This window comes from Onychostoma macrolepis, chromosome 05 (assembly GCF_012432095.1).
Source record: "Onychostoma macrolepis isolate SWU-2019 chromosome 05, ASM1243209v1, whole genome shotgun sequence".
In the NCBI taxonomy this organism is placed as follows: Eukaryota; Metazoa; Chordata; class Actinopteri; order Cypriniformes; family Cyprinidae; genus Onychostoma; species Onychostoma macrolepis.
The window spans coordinates 15,150,663-15,171,609 of NC_081159.1; the positions used below are offsets into that span (position 1 = coordinate 15,150,663).

The 20,947-nt window shown below is 36.9% G+C and overlaps 4 protein-coding genes across 7 annotated transcripts in view; 2 read left to right on the forward strand and 2 right to left on the reverse strand.

Moving 5' to 3' along the window:
* The window catches only part of rnf214 (ring finger protein 214), a 24,242-nt gene extending 18,348 nt beyond the window's left edge, over positions 1 to 5,894 (forward strand). Inside the window, exons 6-16 of the mRNA XM_058777620.1 lie at positions 249 to 382; positions 2,424 to 2,492; positions 2,582 to 2,678; positions 2,786 to 2,874; positions 2,973 to 3,060; positions 3,147 to 3,242; positions 4,009 to 4,574; positions 4,723 to 4,840; positions 4,946 to 5,095; positions 5,573 to 5,665; positions 5,755 to 5,894. Coding sequence (XP_058633603.1) covers positions 249 to 382; positions 2,424 to 2,492; positions 2,582 to 2,678; positions 2,786 to 2,874; positions 2,973 to 3,060; positions 3,147 to 3,242; positions 4,009 to 4,574; positions 4,723 to 4,840; positions 4,946 to 5,095; positions 5,573 to 5,665; positions 5,755 to 5,817 — 1,563 coding nt within the window. The 3' untranslated portion in view covers positions 5,818 to 5,894. The remainder of the gene's footprint in view (positions 1 to 248; positions 383 to 2,423; positions 2,493 to 2,581; positions 2,679 to 2,785; positions 2,875 to 2,972; positions 3,061 to 3,146; positions 3,243 to 4,008; positions 4,575 to 4,722; positions 4,841 to 4,945; positions 5,096 to 5,572; positions 5,666 to 5,754) is intronic.
* Positions 5,895 to 5,986: 92 nt separating this feature from the next.
* Positions 5,987 to 10,036, reverse strand: apoa1a (apolipoprotein A-Ia). The gene is made up of 5 exons (XM_058777621.1): positions 9,968 to 10,036; positions 8,534 to 8,683; positions 8,385 to 8,436; positions 8,057 to 8,201; positions 5,987 to 7,252 (listed from the first exon to the last, which is right to left on the reverse strand). Exons 3-5 carry the CDS (start codon positions 8,425 to 8,427, stop codon positions 6,652 to 6,654), a joined length of 789 nt encoding a protein of 262 aa, XP_058633604.1. The 5' UTR covers positions 8,428 to 8,436; positions 8,534 to 8,683; positions 9,968 to 10,036; the 3' UTR covers positions 5,987 to 6,651.
* A 195-nt stretch (positions 10,037 to 10,231) lies between these two features.
* pafah1b2 (platelet-activating factor acetylhydrolase 1b, catalytic subunit 2) lies at positions 10,232 to 13,869 on the reverse strand. The gene is made up of 6 exons (XM_058777629.1): positions 13,660 to 13,869; positions 13,115 to 13,199; positions 12,882 to 12,971; positions 12,017 to 12,133; positions 11,787 to 11,909; positions 10,232 to 11,647 (listed from the first exon to the last, which is right to left on the reverse strand). Exons 2-6 carry the CDS (start codon positions 13,190 to 13,192, stop codon positions 11,369 to 11,371), a joined length of 687 nt encoding a protein of 228 aa, XP_058633612.1. The 5' UTR covers positions 13,193 to 13,199; positions 13,660 to 13,869; the 3' UTR covers positions 10,232 to 11,368.
* Positions 13,166 to 19,790, forward strand: mpzl2b (myelin protein zero-like 2b). Of its 4 annotated transcripts, XM_058777626.1 has the most exons (5): positions 13,166 to 13,284; positions 13,411 to 13,486; positions 17,054 to 17,223; positions 17,436 to 17,646; positions 18,655 to 19,788. In XM_058777626.1, the coding sequence occupies exons 3-5, from the start codon at positions 17,074 to 17,076 to the stop codon at positions 18,816 to 18,818; spliced, it is 525 nt and encodes a 174-aa protein (XP_058633609.1). In that variant the 5' UTR covers positions 13,166 to 13,284; positions 13,411 to 13,486; positions 17,054 to 17,073; the 3' UTR covers positions 18,819 to 19,788. The 4 variants fall into 4 exon arrangements, with proteins under 4 accessions (XP_058633609.1, XP_058633610.1, XP_058633608.1 ...); XM_058777627.1 differs by having other exon boundaries at positions 13,226 to 13,486; XM_058777625.1 differs by lacking the exons at positions 13,166 to 13,284; positions 13,411 to 13,486 and adding an exon at positions 15,054 to 15,812 and having other exon boundaries at positions 18,655 to 19,786.
* Positions 19,791 to 20,947: the final 1,157 nt, after the last annotated feature.

Below are 20,947 nucleotides of genomic sequence, written 5' to 3' on the forward strand. Positions count from 1 at the left end.
TTTCTAACGAGGGGGACCCCACCCCCCTGGAAAGCAGGGGCCCGGGTAAATGTGAAACGTAGCGGCGCCCCTGACTATATACAATTTGTAGAGGTTCTGACATTTTACACATGGTTATTTGAATAGCAGTGCTTAATCTCATTTGAACTCACTAGGGAATGCTTCTTTGTGCAGATGCATCTTAGTCAAAAGTCTCTGGCATTACCTAATTTTTATTGTTGAAATTATTTTATTTTATTTTTGTGTAGGGTTTTATTGAAAAAATTGAGTCTTTGCAAGTTAAATTGGAGCTGAATAGCAGCAAGACAACACGGAAAAACTTCATGGTAAAGCGGCAAGAGCTTACTGCAGAGAAAGAGCGAATGGAAGACGAGAAAACAAGGTAATTTATCAAATCCAGCTGTGCGCTTTGGGCACTTTTATTCTCTGCAAGGTTGTATTTATTTGATCAAAACTAGTGTGAAACAGTAATATCACAATTTAGCCATTTTAATATATTTTAAGATGTAATTAATGTTTTTGGCAAAGCTGAATTTTACTTTTACTTATTTCAGTCTTCAGTGTCACATGATCCTTTTGAAATCATTTTAATATGCTGATTTGGTGCCCCAAATGAATATTAGGGATGCACCGATATGAAAATTTTGGCCGGTACAGATAATTCTATATAAATGAAAGCCGGTAATCGATATGTTGGCCGATAAATCTAAATCCAAATTTTTATGTAATTTTTGAGAGCCTGATTACAAAAAAAAAAGTCTCACCATTAAATGCCATTAAAAACTTCAACATAAATCAAACATAAAACAGCCTTACACATAAATAAAAAACTGCTTAACGCAAACAAGTCACTGGACAACATTACATAACGTTACATGTAAACAAAAAAAAAAATATTAAAAAAATCATGTGCCATGGATAAATTAAACGGAATAGCCTCTGCACCGACAATTAAATCATTTTAATTAAACCATATTGTTGATTAATATAATAAGATAAAAATAAAAGTGGTGGTTATTATTATTAATATATCAATGATTTTGAAAAAGTATCTTAAATTAATACCACTGTTTCAAATAGCAGCATGCAGTTTTAGCTGCGTGCGCTGCTGAAGAGCTGAATGAACACCAGTAAACTGAAGCGCTTATTTATACAACATAAACATAATATTATAACTTGTATATGCACAAAAAGACGCAAATGCGCGAGTAATGTGGTAATAAGATGTGATGCTCTTGGCTCTTCCCGCAATAACGCGCTGAAATGCGACAAATTAAACCAAAGAATTCACAACGTCTTATTATAATAGTGTTCTCATTATGATATTATATGATAGTCCCAATCATTGTTATTAATGTTGTGCATTGCTGTTCGAGCTGCGTGCGCTGAAACTGAAGAGCTGAATGAACTGGCAGCTTATTTAACTCAAGGAAACGAATCATATATGAGATTAATCAGCTATTTATACAAAATAAACATTACAACTTGTATATAAAAAAGACGCAAATGCACAAGTAAACTCGAACTGTTACGTGCTAACCAGAATGTGTAACTTCTGTTGTGGATGCACTCTCCCCGCAACAACGCGCTGAAACACGACAAATTAGACCAAAGAATTCACAACGCTTTATAATAATATGTTCTCATTATAATATATGATAGTCCCAATCATATAGGCCTAGTTATTAATGTTGTGCGCTGCTGTTTGAGCTGCATGCGCTGAGCTAAAGATGATCACAGAAGCGATCTATTAACTTAACCAAACGAATTCTATAGGCCTATGAGATAAATAAATATATATATATATATATATATATATGCATAAAATAAACACAATATTACAACCTACAATTGCACAAAAGGCTGCAAATACACAAGCGAACTTAACTGTGCTAGTCATGTGAATGTGTAGATCCGTTGTGGATGCGCTCTTCCTGTAACAACGCGCTAAAACACGGGAGCACAAAGATTACATTAATTATTTAACAGTAATGTTCTCATTATAATATGACAGACTTGCCCTGCACATGTTGCACTTCACTGTATTTTCCTTTTTGAAGTGATTCCAATAATATTTCAAGCAATTAAAAACCATTATGGCGAACGGTGCGCATCTGAAGGGCCTCTGCAGGAAATAACGCATTATTTATCGGCTTTAATATATCGGCCAAATTTTCTTATCGGTTCGATAACGATAACAGAAAAATTTACATTTATCGGCCGATACCGATATGGTGGCCGATATATCGTACATCCCTAATTAATATAAACTTTTTAAAAAAAACTCTTTTTTTTTTTTTAAATAACTCATTGTACATTATAAATGTCTTTTGGTCGCTATTGGTCAATTTTATGCAATCCTTTCTGAGTGCATATAATATTGGATGGGTCATTGAATTTAAATAAGATTTGTGTGTGTTTAGACTGGCTCAGGAGCTGGAGGACACAGAAAAGAAACTCAAGATGCTGATTGAGGAACAGAATCAAGAAAAGTAAAACATTAAAAACGTAAAAGAAGAAATACCTACAATGTCTCTGTATCTGTGTTTATCTGTTTTTTGTGTGCTTGTGTATGTGACAGGCTGTCCTGGGAGCAGGAAATAGCTGACCTGAGGGTGGAAATGGAGACACTCTGCAGACAGGCAGAGCAGGCCAACCAGACTGTTCTTCAAGATGAGGTAAATGCTGCCCCTTCACAGCAAACATCTTCTAGAAATCTCACAGACAGTGTAATGAATCATGTATATTACTGACTGTGTATTTTTGCCTGTGTCTGTGTGAGCAGATAGCTGCGTTAGAGATGCAGAAAGAGCTTGCTCTTTCTCAAGTGGAGGACTGGATTGCAGATGCTGAAAAATATCTGAATTTTCTCAGGTACTGTGTGTGAATTAATGTCTGTTAATGTCTGTGCAATATGTGTGTATGCGTAAAGGTGATATGATTCATTTTGGATTTGTGTTTATTCTGGACAGATTAAATCCTTCCCAGAACCACCTGCTCCAGCGGCAGAAGTGGGAGCAGAATGTAGCGATCATCCGCAGCAATCTGGTGGGACTAAAGGTGAGGGGAGGAGCTAATATAGCTGGAATACAGGTGAAGGGAGTTAGCAGCTTCTCTCACTCTGTCCTTCTGTTTTTCACTCACAGAATAAGTTTAATGAAAACCATCAACTCCTGCAGAGAGGTGAACAGCTGGACAGTTTGCCTTCAGTCTCGGTCCCGCATCTTCCACCAGTGCCTACAGTAAGTGTCAGTTTATTCATTTGGCCTATGGTTGGAGGTACATTACTGTGTTTTGTGTTCACCAAGACAGCATTTATTTGATCTAAAATACAGTAAAAAAAATTAAATAAATAATAATAATAATAATAATGTTGTGAAATATCATTAGAAGTAAAAACTGTTGTCTTTTTGAATACATTTCAAAATATAATTTATTCCTGTGATGGCACAGCTGAATTACTCCGATCTTCAGTGACACATGATCCTTCAGAAATCATTCTAATATGCTGATTTGGTACCCAAGGATAATTTCTTATCAATGTAAAAAAAAAAAAAAAAAAAAATTGAGGAAACCATAATACGCTTTTTTTACTTTATTTTTTTTAAGGATTTCTTGATTAATAGAAAGTTCAAAAGAACAGCAATTATTTGAAATAGAAATCTTTTGCAGCATTGCAAATTAAATGTTTCTTTGCTGAATATTTGCTGAAAAGTATTAATTTCTTTCAAAACAAATTCTCACTGAACCCAAACCATTGAACGCTAGTGTATGATGGCATATATGGCTGATAATCCGGTAGAGAGTTTATAAACTAGCTGTTGTAGAGTAGCTGGCTTTCCACAGTTCGAAACATGGCCTATCCAGACATATTTATGTTTTGTGAATATAATGTGACTGCAAAAACAATGATTAAAAAGTTACATTTAAACACAGTTTTAGTTTAAAAAGTAATTATGTAAGTAATGTATATTTTGTGTGTGTGCATTTATTTTTGGCTTTCCGAAGTTGGAGATGATAATGAGTCCACTTCAGAGTCCTGCATCCCATCCCGTTTTCAACAGTGGTCTGCCGACTACCACAACTTCTCCTCCTATAGTTCACCCACAACTCCACTCCTCAATCACACCACCCCAAAGGGCCACACCGCCACTTTCTGCCCCATCTCCTCAAACCACAGCATACCTACCCGTCACGATAGGTCCACAATCTGTACACGTTCCAAACATTTATGTTCCCATGACAGCTCATGCACCTGCCCCTCAAATACCCATGCAAACGATCTCCCTGCCTCAAACCTCATCCCATGCTCCTGTCACACCAGCCCCACAGATCCTACCACAGACACATGTAGGTGTTCCAGCTGCCTCAGCAGGCGCCTTTGTTGTATTGCCAAATAATCACGGTGCCAGTTTTCAACCCCAAGCTGCAGTGCGCCTTCCCCAAACATTCATGCCATCTACGTCTGCTCGTAACTCCTCCTCCCCCCAGCCCCTTCCCTCCAATCCTGCGCCAGCAGGAAAACTGGACAAGCTGCTGGAGAGACTGGGCTCACATTTCCCACAATGCACAAGGTACTGAAATTACACAGTTTTTTGATAAGCTTTTTTGCGTCCAAGTACATTTTTAGGAGCCAGTGTAATTTTAGTAGATTTTTTTTGTCTTCCTTTGATAGTTTGTTGATTGCTTTTTGTAAATGATCTCTGTTTTTGTCTGCATTAGAGATCAGTTGACACGTGTTCTACAGCAAATCAAGAGTGAGCGTGGTACCATGGCTGGAATGTCGATTGATGACCTTACTCAGCAGGTTGCACTGAGACTTGCTCAGAACCAAAAACCGGTGTGTAATTAAATAATTCTTATTTCACTTGTACATAATGTGTTTTTATTGTTCGTTTCGTTCTGTGCATTGCTCGTATCATTTTTAACTTTATCGCTGTTGTAGCCTCCAGGGCCTATAGCGCCTCCATCTGGAGCAAGAGCCTTTCCTGTTTCAGTTGGTCTGATTCAGCGTCCCGTAGCCCAGCCGCCACATCCCATGAGGCCTCATTTCCAACCCCCAGTTGCTCAGGTCTTCCACACAAGACCAACACAGGTACAATTCAACTTTAAACCCCTTTTCTTAAATCATATTTTTCAAAAAATCCTCTGAACTGTAGGGGAGTGTAGGATCAGCTGGACCACTTTGAAGTTGTCCTCTTGGTAAGGAGAAATGAGTCAAAGGTAAAACTAATATTCCTAATTCAGGATGCATGCTAGTAGCTTAAATACGACAAAAAAGTGAGACAAATTAACCCCATATTACAGGATATTAAATCTTTTGGGAATGTTGAACACACATTAACAACAATATTATTGCTGTTTTATAATCTCATTACAAAACCCTACTATATTTTACAGTAGGGTAATACTATAATACTGCATTTTATTTCCTAAGGTATATCCATAAGCCAACCAGGAAAACCAGTATTCAGATTATGTGAATGTATTAGAATACCTCTATATACTTTGGTCATTCATTTTAATTTTTTTACCCATATAAATATACACCTTTTTTCTCTGTTTCTCTCAGTCCTCTACCCGGAAGTTTTGTTTGATGTGTCAGAATCCCGTGGATGCTGGAAGCCAGTACAACACCAAGTGTTCCCATAACATGCACAAAGAAGTGAGTGTGTAACCTTTATAAAATACATTTAAGGCACATTATTTGCCTTGTCTGTGTTCTAATAACTGTTTTTCTCTCCTTTTCTTTAGTGTGTTAGTGTTTGGCTCAAGACCAGCAAGAATAACTCCTGTCCTTTCTGCCCATCCAAGTGAGGTCTGACTTCAGGACAAAAGACACACTCATAGCTGAGCCTATACCTGCATAAAAAATAAGTGGAATGATCATATAAATAGTTATCAAGACACTTGTGAATTAAGTTTTTGTAATTCTATGGTAACTCTGGTTAATATAAAAACATATTGTTCCATTCCTGGTCAGTTAATTATTATTATTATTATTATTAAACTGACAGTATGTTGTTTATATAGTAATTGATGCTACTTTGCAGATCAATGGAAACCCTCACAATATGAATAGTAGTTTTTTCAGTATTCAGTGTTAATTCAAAGATTTTCAAACAAACCCTGAAGTATAATCCTCATTATGTACGCTTTTATAAAGGTCATTTCCCATACATACAATCTCCAAAACAAAATAAAATGTTTCTTTCAGAACTTTTCCAAGTGATACAAAATTGTACTTAACTGGAAAGTGCTGCAGTTATATTATTTCTGTATTTTATTAAATTAAGGATCAGCTGATGCCTTTATGTGAAGAGCTTTATACATTGAGGAAATGTTTTGTAATCACTGATAGTTACCTTTTTTTTTAAAATAAATGATAATATTGTTCAATATAAAAACTGTAATGGGATATTATACCATATTGTTTCAGAATGGAAGACGATGCCATTGACACAAAGAACTTTTTTTTTTTTTTTTTGCATTTTATTTGTTTGCATTATTACATCAAAGATTATTTAACTTGAACATAATAAACATTCATAACACAACCCTTGCATCTACACTCCTTCCATAACCAAACACAAGAATATCTGTTCTTTGCTGTTGCCTGAGGATCTGAGTGTGCAAAGTCCTTGTGCCTTTTTATGCCTGGATGGCTTTGGAGATGGTTTCATACACCTGTGCAAACCTGGCCCTGGCATTCTCCATGTAGGGCTCCATGCGTGTCTGGAGGTCCTGGGTGTGTGGGGCAAGCTTCTCTCTGGCCTCCTCGACAGCCTTCATCAGCTGTTCCTTGTATTCCTCAGCATAGGGGGCGGCCATGGTCTTCAGTTCCTCCAGACTCGCGGTCAGCTTAGTGCGTATGGCCTCGACCATCGGCACGAGTTTAGACTTGGTCTCCTCAACGTTGGTCTCGAACTTCTGCCTCATCTCCTCCATCAGGGGCTGCAGCTTGGCACGCAGCTGCTCAGCATTTTCACGGTTCAGGTTGGCATACTCCTGGAAGACGGGCTCCATCTTTTCACGGTACTCGTCAAAGTGCTTCTGCAGTACTCCGTACAGCTCAGCACGGTGGGGCTCCAGCTTGGAACGGAGGTCCTCAACGTCAGTCATGACACGCTCGCGCAGCTGCTTGGTGTTCTCCAGGAACTGGTTGGAGATGGTCTCAGCGTATGGAGTCAGAGTCTGGGAGGTGGACTGGGCATAATCTTGGAGTTTAGTCAGGCTCTCTGAAAGTTGCAGCCTGAAGAGAAAAGAACATACATTTGGGAAACTCAATCACAAACCATTTCAGGTGAAAGTCTGGAATCATAAATCACACTTTGCTTGTTCATTAAGGTCAGACGAGAACTGGCCACCCAACTGAGCCTGGTTTCTCCCAAGGTTCCCCCTCCCTCCACTACTATCCCATGGAGTTTTGGTTCCTTGCTGTTGCCTTTGGCTCGCTCAGACGCTTAATTAATATTAATACAGTAACATCAGTGATTTAACTGCACTGCTAATATAGGATGATGATAAAATTCAAAATGAATTGAGCTGGTTAATGACATCAACATTTACAACATCGACAGTTATTAATCTGAATTGAATCAATGCTGCACTGATTTGAGCTGAATAATGATATTGCATTCTGTGGAGCTGCTTATAGCTGAAAAACTTTTCATAATTTGCAGTATTGATAGTTATCGAACGGAATTGAAACACCAAACTAAATTGAGCTGAATAGCAATACCATTTACTTCTGTAGATCTCCTTTAAAGCTTACATTAAATTAGTTCATAACTGAGGCACCATTAACACTATGTTCTCTTTTCTTTTTTTAATGCGAAGCTACTTTGAAGCAATCCATATTATATAAATATCTGAGACTTGACTTGAAATGACGAGATACTGAAGTGTGACATGATATTCTTATTTTGAGAATCACTGAAGGGGAAAAAAGGATTTGGGAGAAGTAAAAACCACAAACAGCAGATTAAGGCGCAAAGGAGAAAAGAGTGAGAGACATGACAATGTAGAGGTCATCATGATAAGATATGGCTCTTACTTGTATTGCTCATAGTCGGTTCCGTCCAAATTGTCGAGGGCCTTCTGAGCCTGCTCCTTGACCTGGGTCAGGTACACCAAGGCTGCTGACTTGTAGTGCTCCAGCTGAGAAGGAGCATCAGCCTGCAGGAAATGGGCCTGGGAACCTGAGAAGACACGGAAAAGCTTCAGAAACCAAAAGGGAGGACAGTGAAGTCTTTAAACTATGTCAAGAAACAGGTGGTCAAACAGTCACCAAGAAAAAGCAAAGCATTAACAAAATCATTAGTTTTTGAATAGTTAAACATGAAGTAAATTTAAATTACTAAGGAAAAATCAGTGTTACTTACCCACAGCCAAGAGGATGGTCAGTGCAAGAGCCACGAATTTCATGGTTAAGCTCTGAAACAGAAAACATTTATTATAACGCTGTTCAACCAAGATTTACTTTGATATTCCCTTGATCCATTCCTCCTCTCCTGCTGGTTTGATCTCTTACCTGAGTGGTGCTGCTCTGAATGTGCGAGGACGGACAGCAGAGGCAAAGGTCTTATATAAGGCAGGAACAGTGCATGTGGATTTGGAACCCTGTCCTCTTACGTATCAGAGGTTCAAAGTTTAAGCGCAATAAGAGATGCCTTTTAGATATCTGCAGATACGTCAATGCAGGTTCTGTCAGTCTCACAAAATGGAATTACTTGTAAATATTCAATGACATTATTTCTGCCAGAGAAAATATTTTAACTGGCATTTCTAAAGTCATTTTTCAGATATTACTGATATCTACATTAGTTAAATCAGCATATCAATTTTATGAGACGTTTAACTGCATCTAAACAATGATTATTGGGACAAATATTTATTTAGTAAATCAATATTCACTGATACAATTCAGCATTAGAAGCCAAAAACTAAATTGTCTAATGTAAATCTAAGTGCTGAAATTCAGCAATTAAAGAAGGCTAGAACAATTTTTTTTTATTATATTCTGGTGCTCTGTCGGTTGCATTTATTGGTTTGTGATTTAAGCCGTTTGTTATTGAATACAATGCATTCATGTGATTACATCTCGCTGTCATAAATTGGTAATCGTGAAACTATGACAAGACTGTGAAGTTATCTCAAAACATTTAGCAACGTGTAGCAAACCTTGATCTCCACCTCCTGCTCCAAATCCTATTTTATCAACTGCCAACCAAACAAAGACATAACTAGTCAGGGGTCATTGATCAACTAGTTATCTTTGTCCCTTGATTTACTCGGCTGTTCACATTCTCAAGCAAAAGTCTCTTGATTTGGCTTATGCTGACTGAAAATTGAAAACATTTCAGTTTAGTATTCATAAATCAACACGATGAAGAAAACATTGTCCACTAAAACAGACTGTACTGGGGGTGTAAAATATAGTACGTCTTTGTTGACGCACTCTCTTTGTCTGTTGTACTATTTAAAGTAACATTTTTCTTTTACTTGGCAATAGACTTTACAGTCGTCGTCATCATCTCAAATGTGCAGTCAAACAGTGTGTTCTGAGCACTACATGCTAATATACAGAGCACGCGGTTCATGAACTTCATGCTTGTGTCATTGTCAGCAGGAACTTGTCTACTCATGCAACCTGCATGAATCCCTGTCGACCCCATAAAATAGACATATTGATGAAGAGCATGTCATTGCCCTGTAGTATTTGTGAACTGATTTATAGTAGATATGTAGTACTTTATAGTATAGGATTTTGAGCAGTTTCAGTTATTCTGATAGTTTATGATGACTCGATGGTGATGACAGGCGTACTCGATGTTTTTAAATCAGTACAAGGTTTATTCTCGTGTTATCAACTAACAGAAGATAATCATCTTTTTAGATGGGTAGAAAGGACCCACTCATTAAATGTTGTAGGCCTACCATTACATTACAGTGGCGGTTTGTTTACCTTTCCAAGTTGGTGGCGTATTGCTTTTCTTAAGGAATGATTTCAAATTATAAACATGATTCAGCAGTTGTGTTATGTCTCCCTCTAGTGACTGAAAACGTTTTACGATTTTGTCATTTCTGAAGCAGATTCGGAGTACAAGTCTCAAAATCATGAACGGTACAAAATATATTTGCCTCCAGCAAGATGCACCTCCCATGTCCTGTGTTGTTTTACAATGCACTATGATCTAATATTCTTGCATTTGAAAAAAAGTCTGATCAATGAATATTCAAGCAGACCGTTTTAAAATAACTGACTGAATATAGATGTAGAAACTCTTGGTCATTTTTGAAAGCATTATGCAAGCATAGTACAAATGTTGTAAAAAGAAGCTGATATAAACATTGCATATTAACAGCATGTGAAATAAATTATACACATATGAGGTTCGATCCCTGCTGATTTATTAGGAATGCTTGGATCTGAAGCAAGTGGCAGTTGTGCCACAGTAATTGTGCACGCTTTGAGGGCCATACAAATAGTTATAGATGGTTGATCTCTTACACTCGAACACAAAAACATTCACATACACCAGCACCAGTACTGTACATTAATACTAACAGATTATATTTATATATACATACGCACACACAACTTTATATATGACTTCTTGCCCACTGGCTCTCCCATACTCACGCTTAACTCTTTACATAATACTTTATAGAGCGCATGGACACATACACAAAAACAGGGATGCAAGTGAGATAAATATTAACACTGAAAACCTCATGGTTGTGCATTAGATGCTTAAGAAGAGGAGCTTTCTCACACTCAAACTCTCACACACAAGGTATGGCATGGTTTGATGGTTTTCACTCCAGTCTATATTGAGTTATTGGGAATATGAAAGGGCAAAAGAGAAAGAGGAGGTCTCAGACGCCTCCGTGCCAAAGAACTTGAAATTGGGAGCAAGACATACATATTTCAAAGGCATGATTTCTCTTGTGTCTGAATCATTATGCTATCATCATAACACTACTGTGAGTGTGACTGAGTGCATGTATGAAGGCACGGAGAAGCTGGCAGAGTAAGTGCTACTGTTAAAGGTTGTTCAGAGTGTGACAATGGGATTTTGAAGAGACTCTGTTCCCACTGCAAAGCAACATGTCCTAAGAAAAACTATTTCTTGCCACAAATATTTCTTATCTAGTCTTCTTTCTCTTACTGTTGTCTATTATGCATCTTAAATACATATACATTGATCATATAAAATTGGCCACTGTCCTACATCCACTTTTGTTTTGTTGTTCTTTTTGTACTTTTCTTTGTCTTGCTAAATAAAGTATTTTAGGTACATTCTGAATAGCCAACATGTCCTAACCCTGCCTCTTCAGTGATTAACCAATGTGGTGCCCCATCCTAGACCAGTGAGGCTCGCCTCTCCTGAGGTGTTTCCTCCAACAGTTGAAGCAGCAGCTCATGGAGAGACGTTGATATGCTCCTGTATGCACCGGCGGTCAGATGTAGGAAGTCGAACATGTCTCGAGAGGAAATAGTCCCATCTGAGTGGACAAAACTACCTCCCACATCAATAAACTGAACAGCGCCGAGTTGAGGAAGAGATGCGCGAAGTAAATTATTCACTGCTGCATTTTTCTCTCTCAGAGGGTTAGGAAACTCTCCCCTTGGTAACAGGCCCTGAATGACAGGAATTATGACTAATCAGCTTAGAACAAATAACTGAACTGCTCAGAGTTGATACTCTGTATACGCATTAATTTGAACACTACAAATATCACATTATCAAGATTTAGACATAGTGGTTTAGGTAACTCACCAAAACAATAATTTTGGACTTGGGGAGGCGAGACAGAAGTAACTGTGCAATGGCCAATATTCCTCCTGCAACTTGATCCGCAGTGTGCTCATGATTATTAGTTCCTACCCATAAAACCACCACCTGTGGAAAACAAACAAGGATGCAATTCCAGCATTGAACACACATTTTACTTCATAACAAATATTGTTAAAGCTGTTACAATAAATAAAGAAAAAACACTTCCTCACTCTGGGTCTGATGTTCTCCAGTTCTCCATTCTGTAGTCTCCACAGCACATTACAGGTTGTGTCTCCACCAATCCCAAAGCTCAGAGCATGGAGAGGTGAAAACAGTTCCCTCCACACCTGAGACCAGCACCAATAAGAATTGTAAACCAACTGAAACTAATGTAAACCAATGTACATTTATAGAAAAACATTTAAATGCTTAAATCCTACAACAGACACAAAACATATCAGGTGCACATTTACCAAAGTGCAAGTAAAATGAGTGATGCCTTTTTCATTTTGGAACGTTAAGACTTGCTTTAAGTGCCATTACTGCAATACTATATATTCAATTTACATTAAGAGTTTCTGACCACTAAAGTATTGAAGTATTCCTGAGAGCTGGGTAGTAAGTCATTAAAATGAAATAAAAATCTAAATTATTAGGGCAAAGTTTTGTTAGTATTATTTAAAATTTCATATTTAAATTTCTATGACTGGCTAAAAGAGTACATGTACAATACTTATAAATACATTAAGATATATCATTTAAATATACCATTATCTTATGATACACTAAGTTTATAATTAATTTTGAATATAAAAACATTATTTTTCAGCTTGCAAACCACTGACTGCCAGTTTTTATTAGTTCACGTGTTGAGAGCATTTCAGCATTTTACACACGCACTTCTGCTCTACTACTTTTGTATTTATGGAAGCACCAATTGTTGGTTTCTCCTTTGCATTCATTGCTTCTGTTAGAATTATTCTCATATGCATTTGGATAAAAGTGTCTTCTTACTGAATAAATGGAATTGTAATGGAATGTTATAGATGCACATGACTCTCCTTACATGGCCGGACTCATTAAGGAGATAATCACCTCATACTGCTGCATTAGCTGCACCATTGAGTCCCCCACAAACAGAACATCAGGCTCTGCATCCTTGCACTCCTGCACAAACCGGTTATGCTGCAAAAATATAGGACAACAAATCCAAGCATGTTACACTCTAATCCTTAACTGGAGACAGGTGTTATAAAATAGGAAAAGATTTGCACAACTCTGAGCTGTTACAAGCACATGTTTGTACAGTCTTCTGTAATGGTGCACACCTGTGACATCCAGCGTCCGTCTCCCTGCACGTCGATGACAGGCGCAGGTTCAGCAGCGGGATTCTCCTCAGCGCTCATTCTGAGTCTACAACACAAACACAACACTTCTAATGAGCGGACGTGTTGACGTAATGGAAATGAACAGCAACGGTTGACTCGTTCAGACTGTAGTGAGTGGAAATTTAGTAATTCAACTGTCAATAGCAAAATATAATTCATTGAAAGGGCACACATATCATCCCGCATACATAAACGCTAGTTACGCCGCACAAAGAGCGCCTGTGTTTTGCTTTTAGTATTGTGAGGATGAGGAGGAGGAGGAGGAGGAGGATGGTGATGATGATGGACCCCGGATGAAGCAGAGGCTGTGAGGTAAAGATTAACGCTTCATAATGTTCTTTAATGACTGCTACTGTCAGGGATTATGGTCACAGTATTGTTTATCTGATGGCATAACGAAGAAGAATGAACCAACAGCCGGGACAAAAGGAAACCACATTCCCGCACATCACGTCCATCTCTACGCACGTTTCCTTTTGACTAACCTGGCTACAGTGTTTGCAAATCCCGTCTGCAGTGAGTGAGCTGCTGGTGTGCAGCAGAGCAGGGCAGGGCTCCCTCGGTCACGTACAGCAGCACCGCAGTCGACTGACGGACTGACTGTCCGGTGGAAGATGCAGATGAGTGTTTCTGCTGCCGCGCACCTCGGCTTTGTTTTTTCCAGCTCTCCCTTTGAAAGCAATGCAACCTTAGCTGACTCAGGCTACACAGTAACAATAATGTTGGACGTTTCAGTTATTAGGGTATATAGCGCGAGGTCTTTTCAAGAAATCACAGTAAATGTTTGGGTTATGTAAACCGAATAGCATCCAGCCAACCACCTCCCCACTTCCCTGCGCAACCGCGCTCGCACTTTCTGGAAGCCTCACTTCCGCCTCCAGCCATCATCACGCACTTCCCATTCAGCGCCGTCCCGCCTCGTGAAGCCGAGATCTGTGATTGAAATAACTGTTATAATCGAAGCGGCATCACTCGAGAAAGAGTCCCCTGCTTATATTTCATTCAGCTTGTTAAGAACAGTTCGATAAACAACAACTTAATATTGCTAACCCTAAATAAAGCTGTATCATATTTGACACCTGGATTTCTAAGGCATTTTAATTATGAATATAATTAAAACGTACACAATTTTGTACACAGCAATACATGCCTGCAGTCTGACTGACCATTCAGTTCATACTTTTGTAGCCGGAGTAAAAGTTCTTCTAGTCACCACCTAATTGACCACATAACCCACACATGATACATGTAGGCTATATTTTTGCTCTTATTATTTTTACGAGATAAACGTAGAAAAAATATTAATATTGTTAATATTTCAACATTTACTGGACCGAAGTAACATATGGCTTACCTGATTATCCATACATTACTTATCTTATAAAAAAACAGACTACAATAGCCTACAGAGCTTTGATAAAATTAAGCATTCATAAAACTAAGCATTTTTGTTATAATTGTTTAAATGTTCTAACAAAATTACATCACTATGCACAAGAAAAGGACAGATCCATTTACAATATTTCTATGAGATGAAAAGGCTTATGTGCCTAAATGTGACCTTGTACCACAAAACCAGTCATAAGGGTCAATTTATTTTAAATTAAGATTTATACATAATCTGAAAGCTGAATAAATAAGCTTTCAATTGATGTATGGTTTGTTCGGACAATATTTGGCCGAGATACAGCTATTTGACAATCTGGAATCTGAGGGTGCTAATATAGTATACACACACACACACACACACACACACACACACACATATATAAAATTATTATTATTATTTTTTATCTTATTCTTATTGTTTTGATATATTTACGGTAGGTAATTTACAAAATATCTTCATGGAACATGATTACTTAATATCCCAATGATTTAAGTGCTACTTATGATTAGTTTTGTGGTCTAGAGTCACAAATAGTTTAAGGATCATTTTATTAATGACGTCACTTGAACCTGAAGGCTGCAGCTGCAATTTTTCAATATTCCACAAGATGGCAGCAGAGTAAAAAAAAAAAAAAAAAAAAAAATGTCACACTTACATTAGTGTGCTTTTTGTGATCACACTTTTCAAGTACAAATAAAGTTAGACAAAATATTTTTCTTTTAGTCTCGTTTAAGAATATAACCGACAACTTTATATAACATTTGTTTTAGCGGGAGAGAAAAAGAAATGGAACGAACATTCAAATCCCTGTAGCCTGTAGGAAACGAAACTGGGTTAATTATTCTTTCGATTAGGATGGATGTTGTTGCTACACTGCTTATGAGAAACATGCAGTGGCATGCACTGGATACATCAAATAGAGCTGTTAACTTGGGAAACTGATGTGCAGGTAGACCTGGTCCTGACCGGTTTTTTTTTTTTTTTAAACTCCTTTTAAAACTCCTCCTCTTTCCACTCACGGAGAAGAGCAAACAGTATGAGTGGTTTAGCATGGCCGCTGTCCTCAGGAGTGCCAAAGTATAACTAATATTCAGATATTGAGTATAAATACAGTAAGTGGCTAGATATATAGTTAATAGTAGGCTCCTACCATTTAAAGGAGCTCTGATAGCTCCTCCAGTAGTATTTTTCTTATGAGTCGTGTTTGGATTTACCTGTTTCCTGCTCTATGTGCGCTTGTCTTGACAGGTGAGTTTCCTACTTCCTGGATACACCTTTGATTTCGGAATAAGTATAAAATGTTTGATTAACTTAATGTGTTTTAAATATTTTATTAAACGAGTCATTATTGGTGTTGTTAGGAAGATTCTCTGCCTGCTACGTTTGGCAATTTGAGACTGCTGTGGTCACATTATACTATGGTAGTCTCGGAGTAACAAACTCAACCGCTGCTCATTTTTAGTGTCATTCTGCGGCACTTATTAGACGCTTATCAGATTTACACTGTGCTGCCGTTCATAAAACAAGATTATACGAGATTAGATTGATCCTCAGGGGGTTAATGCAGGAATTACAGCGGCTTGAAGGGGATAGCAGGTGCTGTAAGAAAGATTAACAATATAGGTAGAAAAACGTACTAACAATTGGAAGAAATGGAATGTATTTTTTAAATAAAAAATAAAATCTAAAATGACGTACACAAAAATATACTACTCAAAATATATTTGAGTATTTACAAGTAGCCTATATAGGTAGGCCTACTACCGAGTAGAGAGTGATCTAGCTGTGGCTGCAGGCTCAGTTTAAGCAGAGTTAAACTGTTCACAGCAGGACCCATGAAAGCTTTACCTTAATGCATAATAATTAGTTCAGGGTAGTTAGTGCAGCAATAGTGACTGAATTATTCTGTATGAGCTGGTTAATATTTGCCAACATGTGATACTGTAAAAATGATTTGATGGTTCAGATTGTTGTGGCTAATTGTTAGCTGGAAGGACTGGCTGTTTAAACCTCTTTAGATTGCACTGAATATTTTATACCTATTCAGTTGTGTATAAAGGTTGGGTTTTAACATGATTGTCAAAATATGGCATGTACAATAGAGAATGTAATATGTAGATACAGGTATTGTCATCTCCGTTTTTACATTTCAATATACAGTATTAATAAAAGAAAATTATTTTAATGGTTATGTGATTTTCATGTGAGAAACTTTACTTTTTTAACATCTGATTGTACCGATCTGATAATGGATTGTAAATTAGGTCTGAGAAGAGAGTTATGACATGAACGTGTTTCCACGACAAGTATCTATATCTGTCACGAAGTTTGTGGTAACATTATGGTTTTCTCTTTCAATGTTTGCTTCAAGGCCATAGAATGTACATTTTAGTGGCGAGTTTAGGGTGAGGGAATGTAAATGTTGATGGGATGAGCTGTTTGTGTCACTATATACTTCTCTTAGTAACATGTTAATCCATGGTTATCAGGTGTACATCAGGTGGAGGGAATGGAGTTGTTTACATCCTCAGAGTTGGAGGCAGTCAATGGGACAGATGTATGGCTCAAATGTACATTTAAATCTACACATCCTCTCTCCGAAGAAAGAGTCTCTGTATCCTGGAGCTTCCGACCACTCGGAAAGACAACAGAAGAAACGGTGAGACTGAATGGGTTAATGTGTTTGAAAATCTTTATTTACTACTGGGTGAAATGAGGCTGAGTACAGAAAATGCCCTCTTAAAAACGTTGTTCAAAAGTCTACAATATAATTTTCTTAAACCACAATTCCAACCATATTTCAGTGGGTCAAAGTCCTTCCTTCCTATTTAACTTTCAACCTTTCTCTCTCTTTCTTTTATTCTGTCATAGTTTTTTCACTACCAAAAAAGTGCATTTCCCCCAGAAACAGGCATGTTTAAGGGTCATGCTGTATGGTCTGGCGATATAATGAGGGGTGACGCATCCATCACGCTGCAAAATGTGCAGTTCATATTTAATGGTACCTACTGCTGCCAAGTCAAAAATCCACCCGACATCCAGGGCTTTGTAGGTGAGATCAGCCTCAGAGTCGTTGAAAAAGGTAAGAGCAGATGCTGGGCTACTTGTTTGAAAAATGAGCTTGAAAAATCATTTACTCACCCTTCCAAACCTGTGTGGCAGTGGAAGTGAAGGTTGTATGAGCAGGATATTATGTTCTTTCTTTGATCCCAGCAGCTGAAGGACAGAAGTATCTAATCAACCAGGCTAGAATAGCAGACAGTCTTCTCTGAGACTGTTATGGTACAGACAACAAAAGTGTAAGAGTAGCAATAGTGAGTGATATTCAGTTTACTGGTCATTCTTTGATAAAGTTTCACATCCTGTTATTTGAACAGATTTCCTTCTTTATTTCGGTTTAATGTACTTAACAGGCAGAGCTGGGTAGATTACTTGAAAATTGTATTCCGTTACTGATTCCAAATTACATGACAGAATTTGTAGTTAGCAATGTAATCCATTACATTACACATTTTAGGTAATATAATCAGACTAATTTTTGATTACTGTTAGATTACTTTTGACCTAACTTGTTTATCACATTGATTTAAAACGATAATCTTGTACCATATTGATATAAAAATACAAAGGGAAAGAAAATATCAAATCAACAGTATATACAATAAAAGATAAAATAAATAAAACAAGATGCCAGTACTGGTATGAAAAAGGATAATAATGTTTATAAGAACTAGTGCTGTCAAAACGATTAATCGCATACAAAATAAAAGTTTTTGTTTGCATAATATATATACAGTATATATTTAGAAAATATTTGCATGTCTATATTTATATTAATATAATTTATATTATAAATAAATATATTCAATATACAAGTCAATATATACATGCATGTGTGTGTATTTATATTATACATTATAAATATACACAGCACACATACATATTATGTAAACAAAACAAAAATTTATTTTGGATGCAATTAATCGTTTGACAGCACTAATAAGAACACACATTTTAAAATAATCAGAATAAAATAAACATTCAATAAGGCAGCCGAGGATTAAGAATACTTTCTGTTTTCTTCTTACAGTTTCATTCTCTGAAATTGGAATTCTGGCAATAGCTGTTGGTGGATCCATTGGCATTGTTCTCCTGATCCTCATCATTTATATTGTTGTGCGGGTATTCCGGAGACAGGAGGGAGACATGGTTGTTGAGATGGAGAACCACAAATCAAAGGATCAGGTGCTGTGAGAAAGGATGCCTGACTCAGGGTTTTTGTGAGTCTCTGCTGTTAATTGTCTGGACTAACCCATCTTTGACTACTAGTGATGACATATTTCAACACAGGATTTTCTAATTATAAGAAATGACAATATCTAGATGGCAAATTGATCGGTAGAAGCTTACTTTCTTCTACTATTTTACAGAGATATGTTTTTAGTTATTATAACCTTTTTTTATTTTTGACTTTTTATGTATGAAAACTTAAGGTGAGGTAAAATTTCATATATAAAGTGATATCATCCATCTTTTGTATTCTTAAAAAGATGAGAGATATTAAGTGTTTATATGTGTTTAAACTGACTTCATTGACTGACTGCTGCCAATAAGTATGAATTTTTGTCATTCTGCATTTGTCTGTTGCACTACTTTACAGCAGTTTCCATCACTTACAATAAACTTGTGCAGCAAAAAACAAAACCAAAAAAAAAAAAAACTATCCATTTAAGGGAGCAATATAAATTCTAAAACCTGTAACACATTTTGTAAATAAAGGTAGAATGGATGGATCAAAGAGAAACTGCATGAAAAAAAAATTATTGAACAAATGTAGTACTTGGACTGTTATTGTTATTGTTCTTTGTACTGACCACCTCAAATTGTGGATTATGTTCATCAATGCTGCATGGATTTTGCCATTTAAAGAATATCTTTCAAGTGAGTAAATTCATCCTTTAATCCTAGTTTCAAAGAAAATACTGTACTTGTTATTGTCTGTTCATATCAAATAATTTTTATTGCATTACAGTTTTATTAGATTTTACAAATGTTTAGATTTTTCTTTTAATTGACATTTTAAAAGTAAATAAAAAAATATTTTTTGTGAATGTTGTGTTCTCTTCGAACTTTTGACATGGTAAAGCTAGTTTAAAAAGCCATAAAACCACAATTGGTTTATTTTTTTTCTATTACCTACCCCACTGAGTCTGATTGTATGCTAGTTTATGTTGGACTTTTTTGTATTTATTTATTTATCTTTATTTTTTTGCAAGGGTTAAATTCTAACTTAAATTTAGCTATTCTAGTTTTGATATATAATCAAATGATATATATGAAAAAGCACCCTCTGGTGGCTGTGAAGTCTGTCATAAAATAGTGATAACATGAGTTAGACTTTCATTCAATACAGTGAACAGCCAGAGATCCTTCTCCCTCAAATGGACCAACTTTGCACAGGCTCCTTTGTTAAACATGGCTGTAATCAGAACATAAATGTGTGTTTATTATTATAGCAAAACTTAGAACACTGAGAGGATGTAGTTTAAAAGCATGTGTTTAAGAGACAGAGAGACAAGACACAGTATATTATTGCTTGTGTTACATTACATTGATCTGAGGTCAATCATGAGACTGTTTATTTTAAACACACGCTGTGTTCTTCTGATGCTGTGTGTGTGTGTGTGTGTGTGTTGTACTAAGATGGATGAGGGACTTCTAAGTCCTAGACTTGATTGAATTTATAGATTTTCAATTGTTTCAACCAAATAGAGAACCTGACTTCCTGTACATGAGTGTGTGCGTGTGTGTGTGTGTGTGTTTGCTCACTCACTGCGGTATACCAGAGTGCTGAAAGAGGCTCGTCCCCTGCCAGACTCTTTGCTGCACCAGCAGAGGACACCTCTGAGTGTGTGCGTCTGTGTGTGTGTGTGTGTGTCTGATGAGAAAGAAATGCAGCATTGGTGGGAACTGGTCCAGAAAAGCAGAAAAAACCCTCGCCACATTCAGTGCAGCACAGCGCTGCAGAGCAGCCTCAAAACGGAGCTTAGAACTCCAAACTGCAGCCCTCATCCCACAAACACACACACACACACACACACACACACACAATTCTGCACTGTCCCAGTGTCTTACACTGTGATGTTATCAGCATGGATATTTTTGACGCCTCACTTGTCAATACTGTATATGGATACTTGATGTGACCTGTGACACACAATACTTTTTCAATAACTTGCTTGTTTTTGTTTTAAATAATTAGTTGTGTTGTTTTATGAGCTCATTTTATTTGAGAGAATACATTAAATATTTTGGAATTTATTTGTCATAGTTTGAAATGACTTGCATATTTGCAGCATGTATATTTGAAATTAAGGCAAAGG

Excerpts from the sequence above, each read along its gene's own strand:
- apoa1a (XM_058777621.1), bottom strand. The coding sequence starts at position 8,427 with ATGAAATTCGTGGCTCTTGCACTGACCATCCTCTTGGCTGTGG. Across the intron at positions 8,202-8,384 it reads GACCATCCTCTTGGCTGTGG|GTTCCCAGGCCCATTTCCTG; the intron begins GTAAGTAACACT and ends GTGTCTTCTCAG. Across the intron at positions 7,253-8,056 it reads ACCGACTATGAGCAATACAA|GCTGCAACTTTCAGAGAGCC; the intron begins GTAAGAGCCATA and ends TTTTCTCTTCAG.
- pafah1b2 (XM_058777629.1), bottom strand. The coding sequence starts at position 13,192 with ATGAGCGCTGAGGAGAATCCCGCTGCTGAACCTGCGCCTGTCATCGAC. Across the intron at positions 11,910-12,016 it reads TGGAGAACATCAGACCCAGA|GTGGTGGTTTTATGGGTAGG; the intron begins GTGAGGAAGTGT and ends TGTTTTCCACAG. Across the intron at positions 11,648-11,786 it reads AGTCCAAAATTATTGTTTTG|GGCCTGTTACCAAGGGGAGA; the intron begins GTGAGTTACCTA and ends CCTGTCATTCAG.
- mpzl2b (XM_058777625.1), top strand. The coding sequence starts at position 15,758 with ATGAGTCGTGTTTGGATTTACCTGTTTCCTGCTCTATGTGCGCTTGTC. Across the intron at positions 15,813-17,053 it reads ATGTGCGCTTGTCTTGACAG|GTGTACATCAGGTGGAGGGA; the intron begins GTGAGTTTCCTA and ends CATGGTTATCAG. Across the intron at positions 17,224-17,435 it reads GAAAGACAACAGAAGAAACG|TTTTTTCACTACCAAAAAAG; the intron begins GTGAGACTGAAT and ends ATTCTGTCATAG.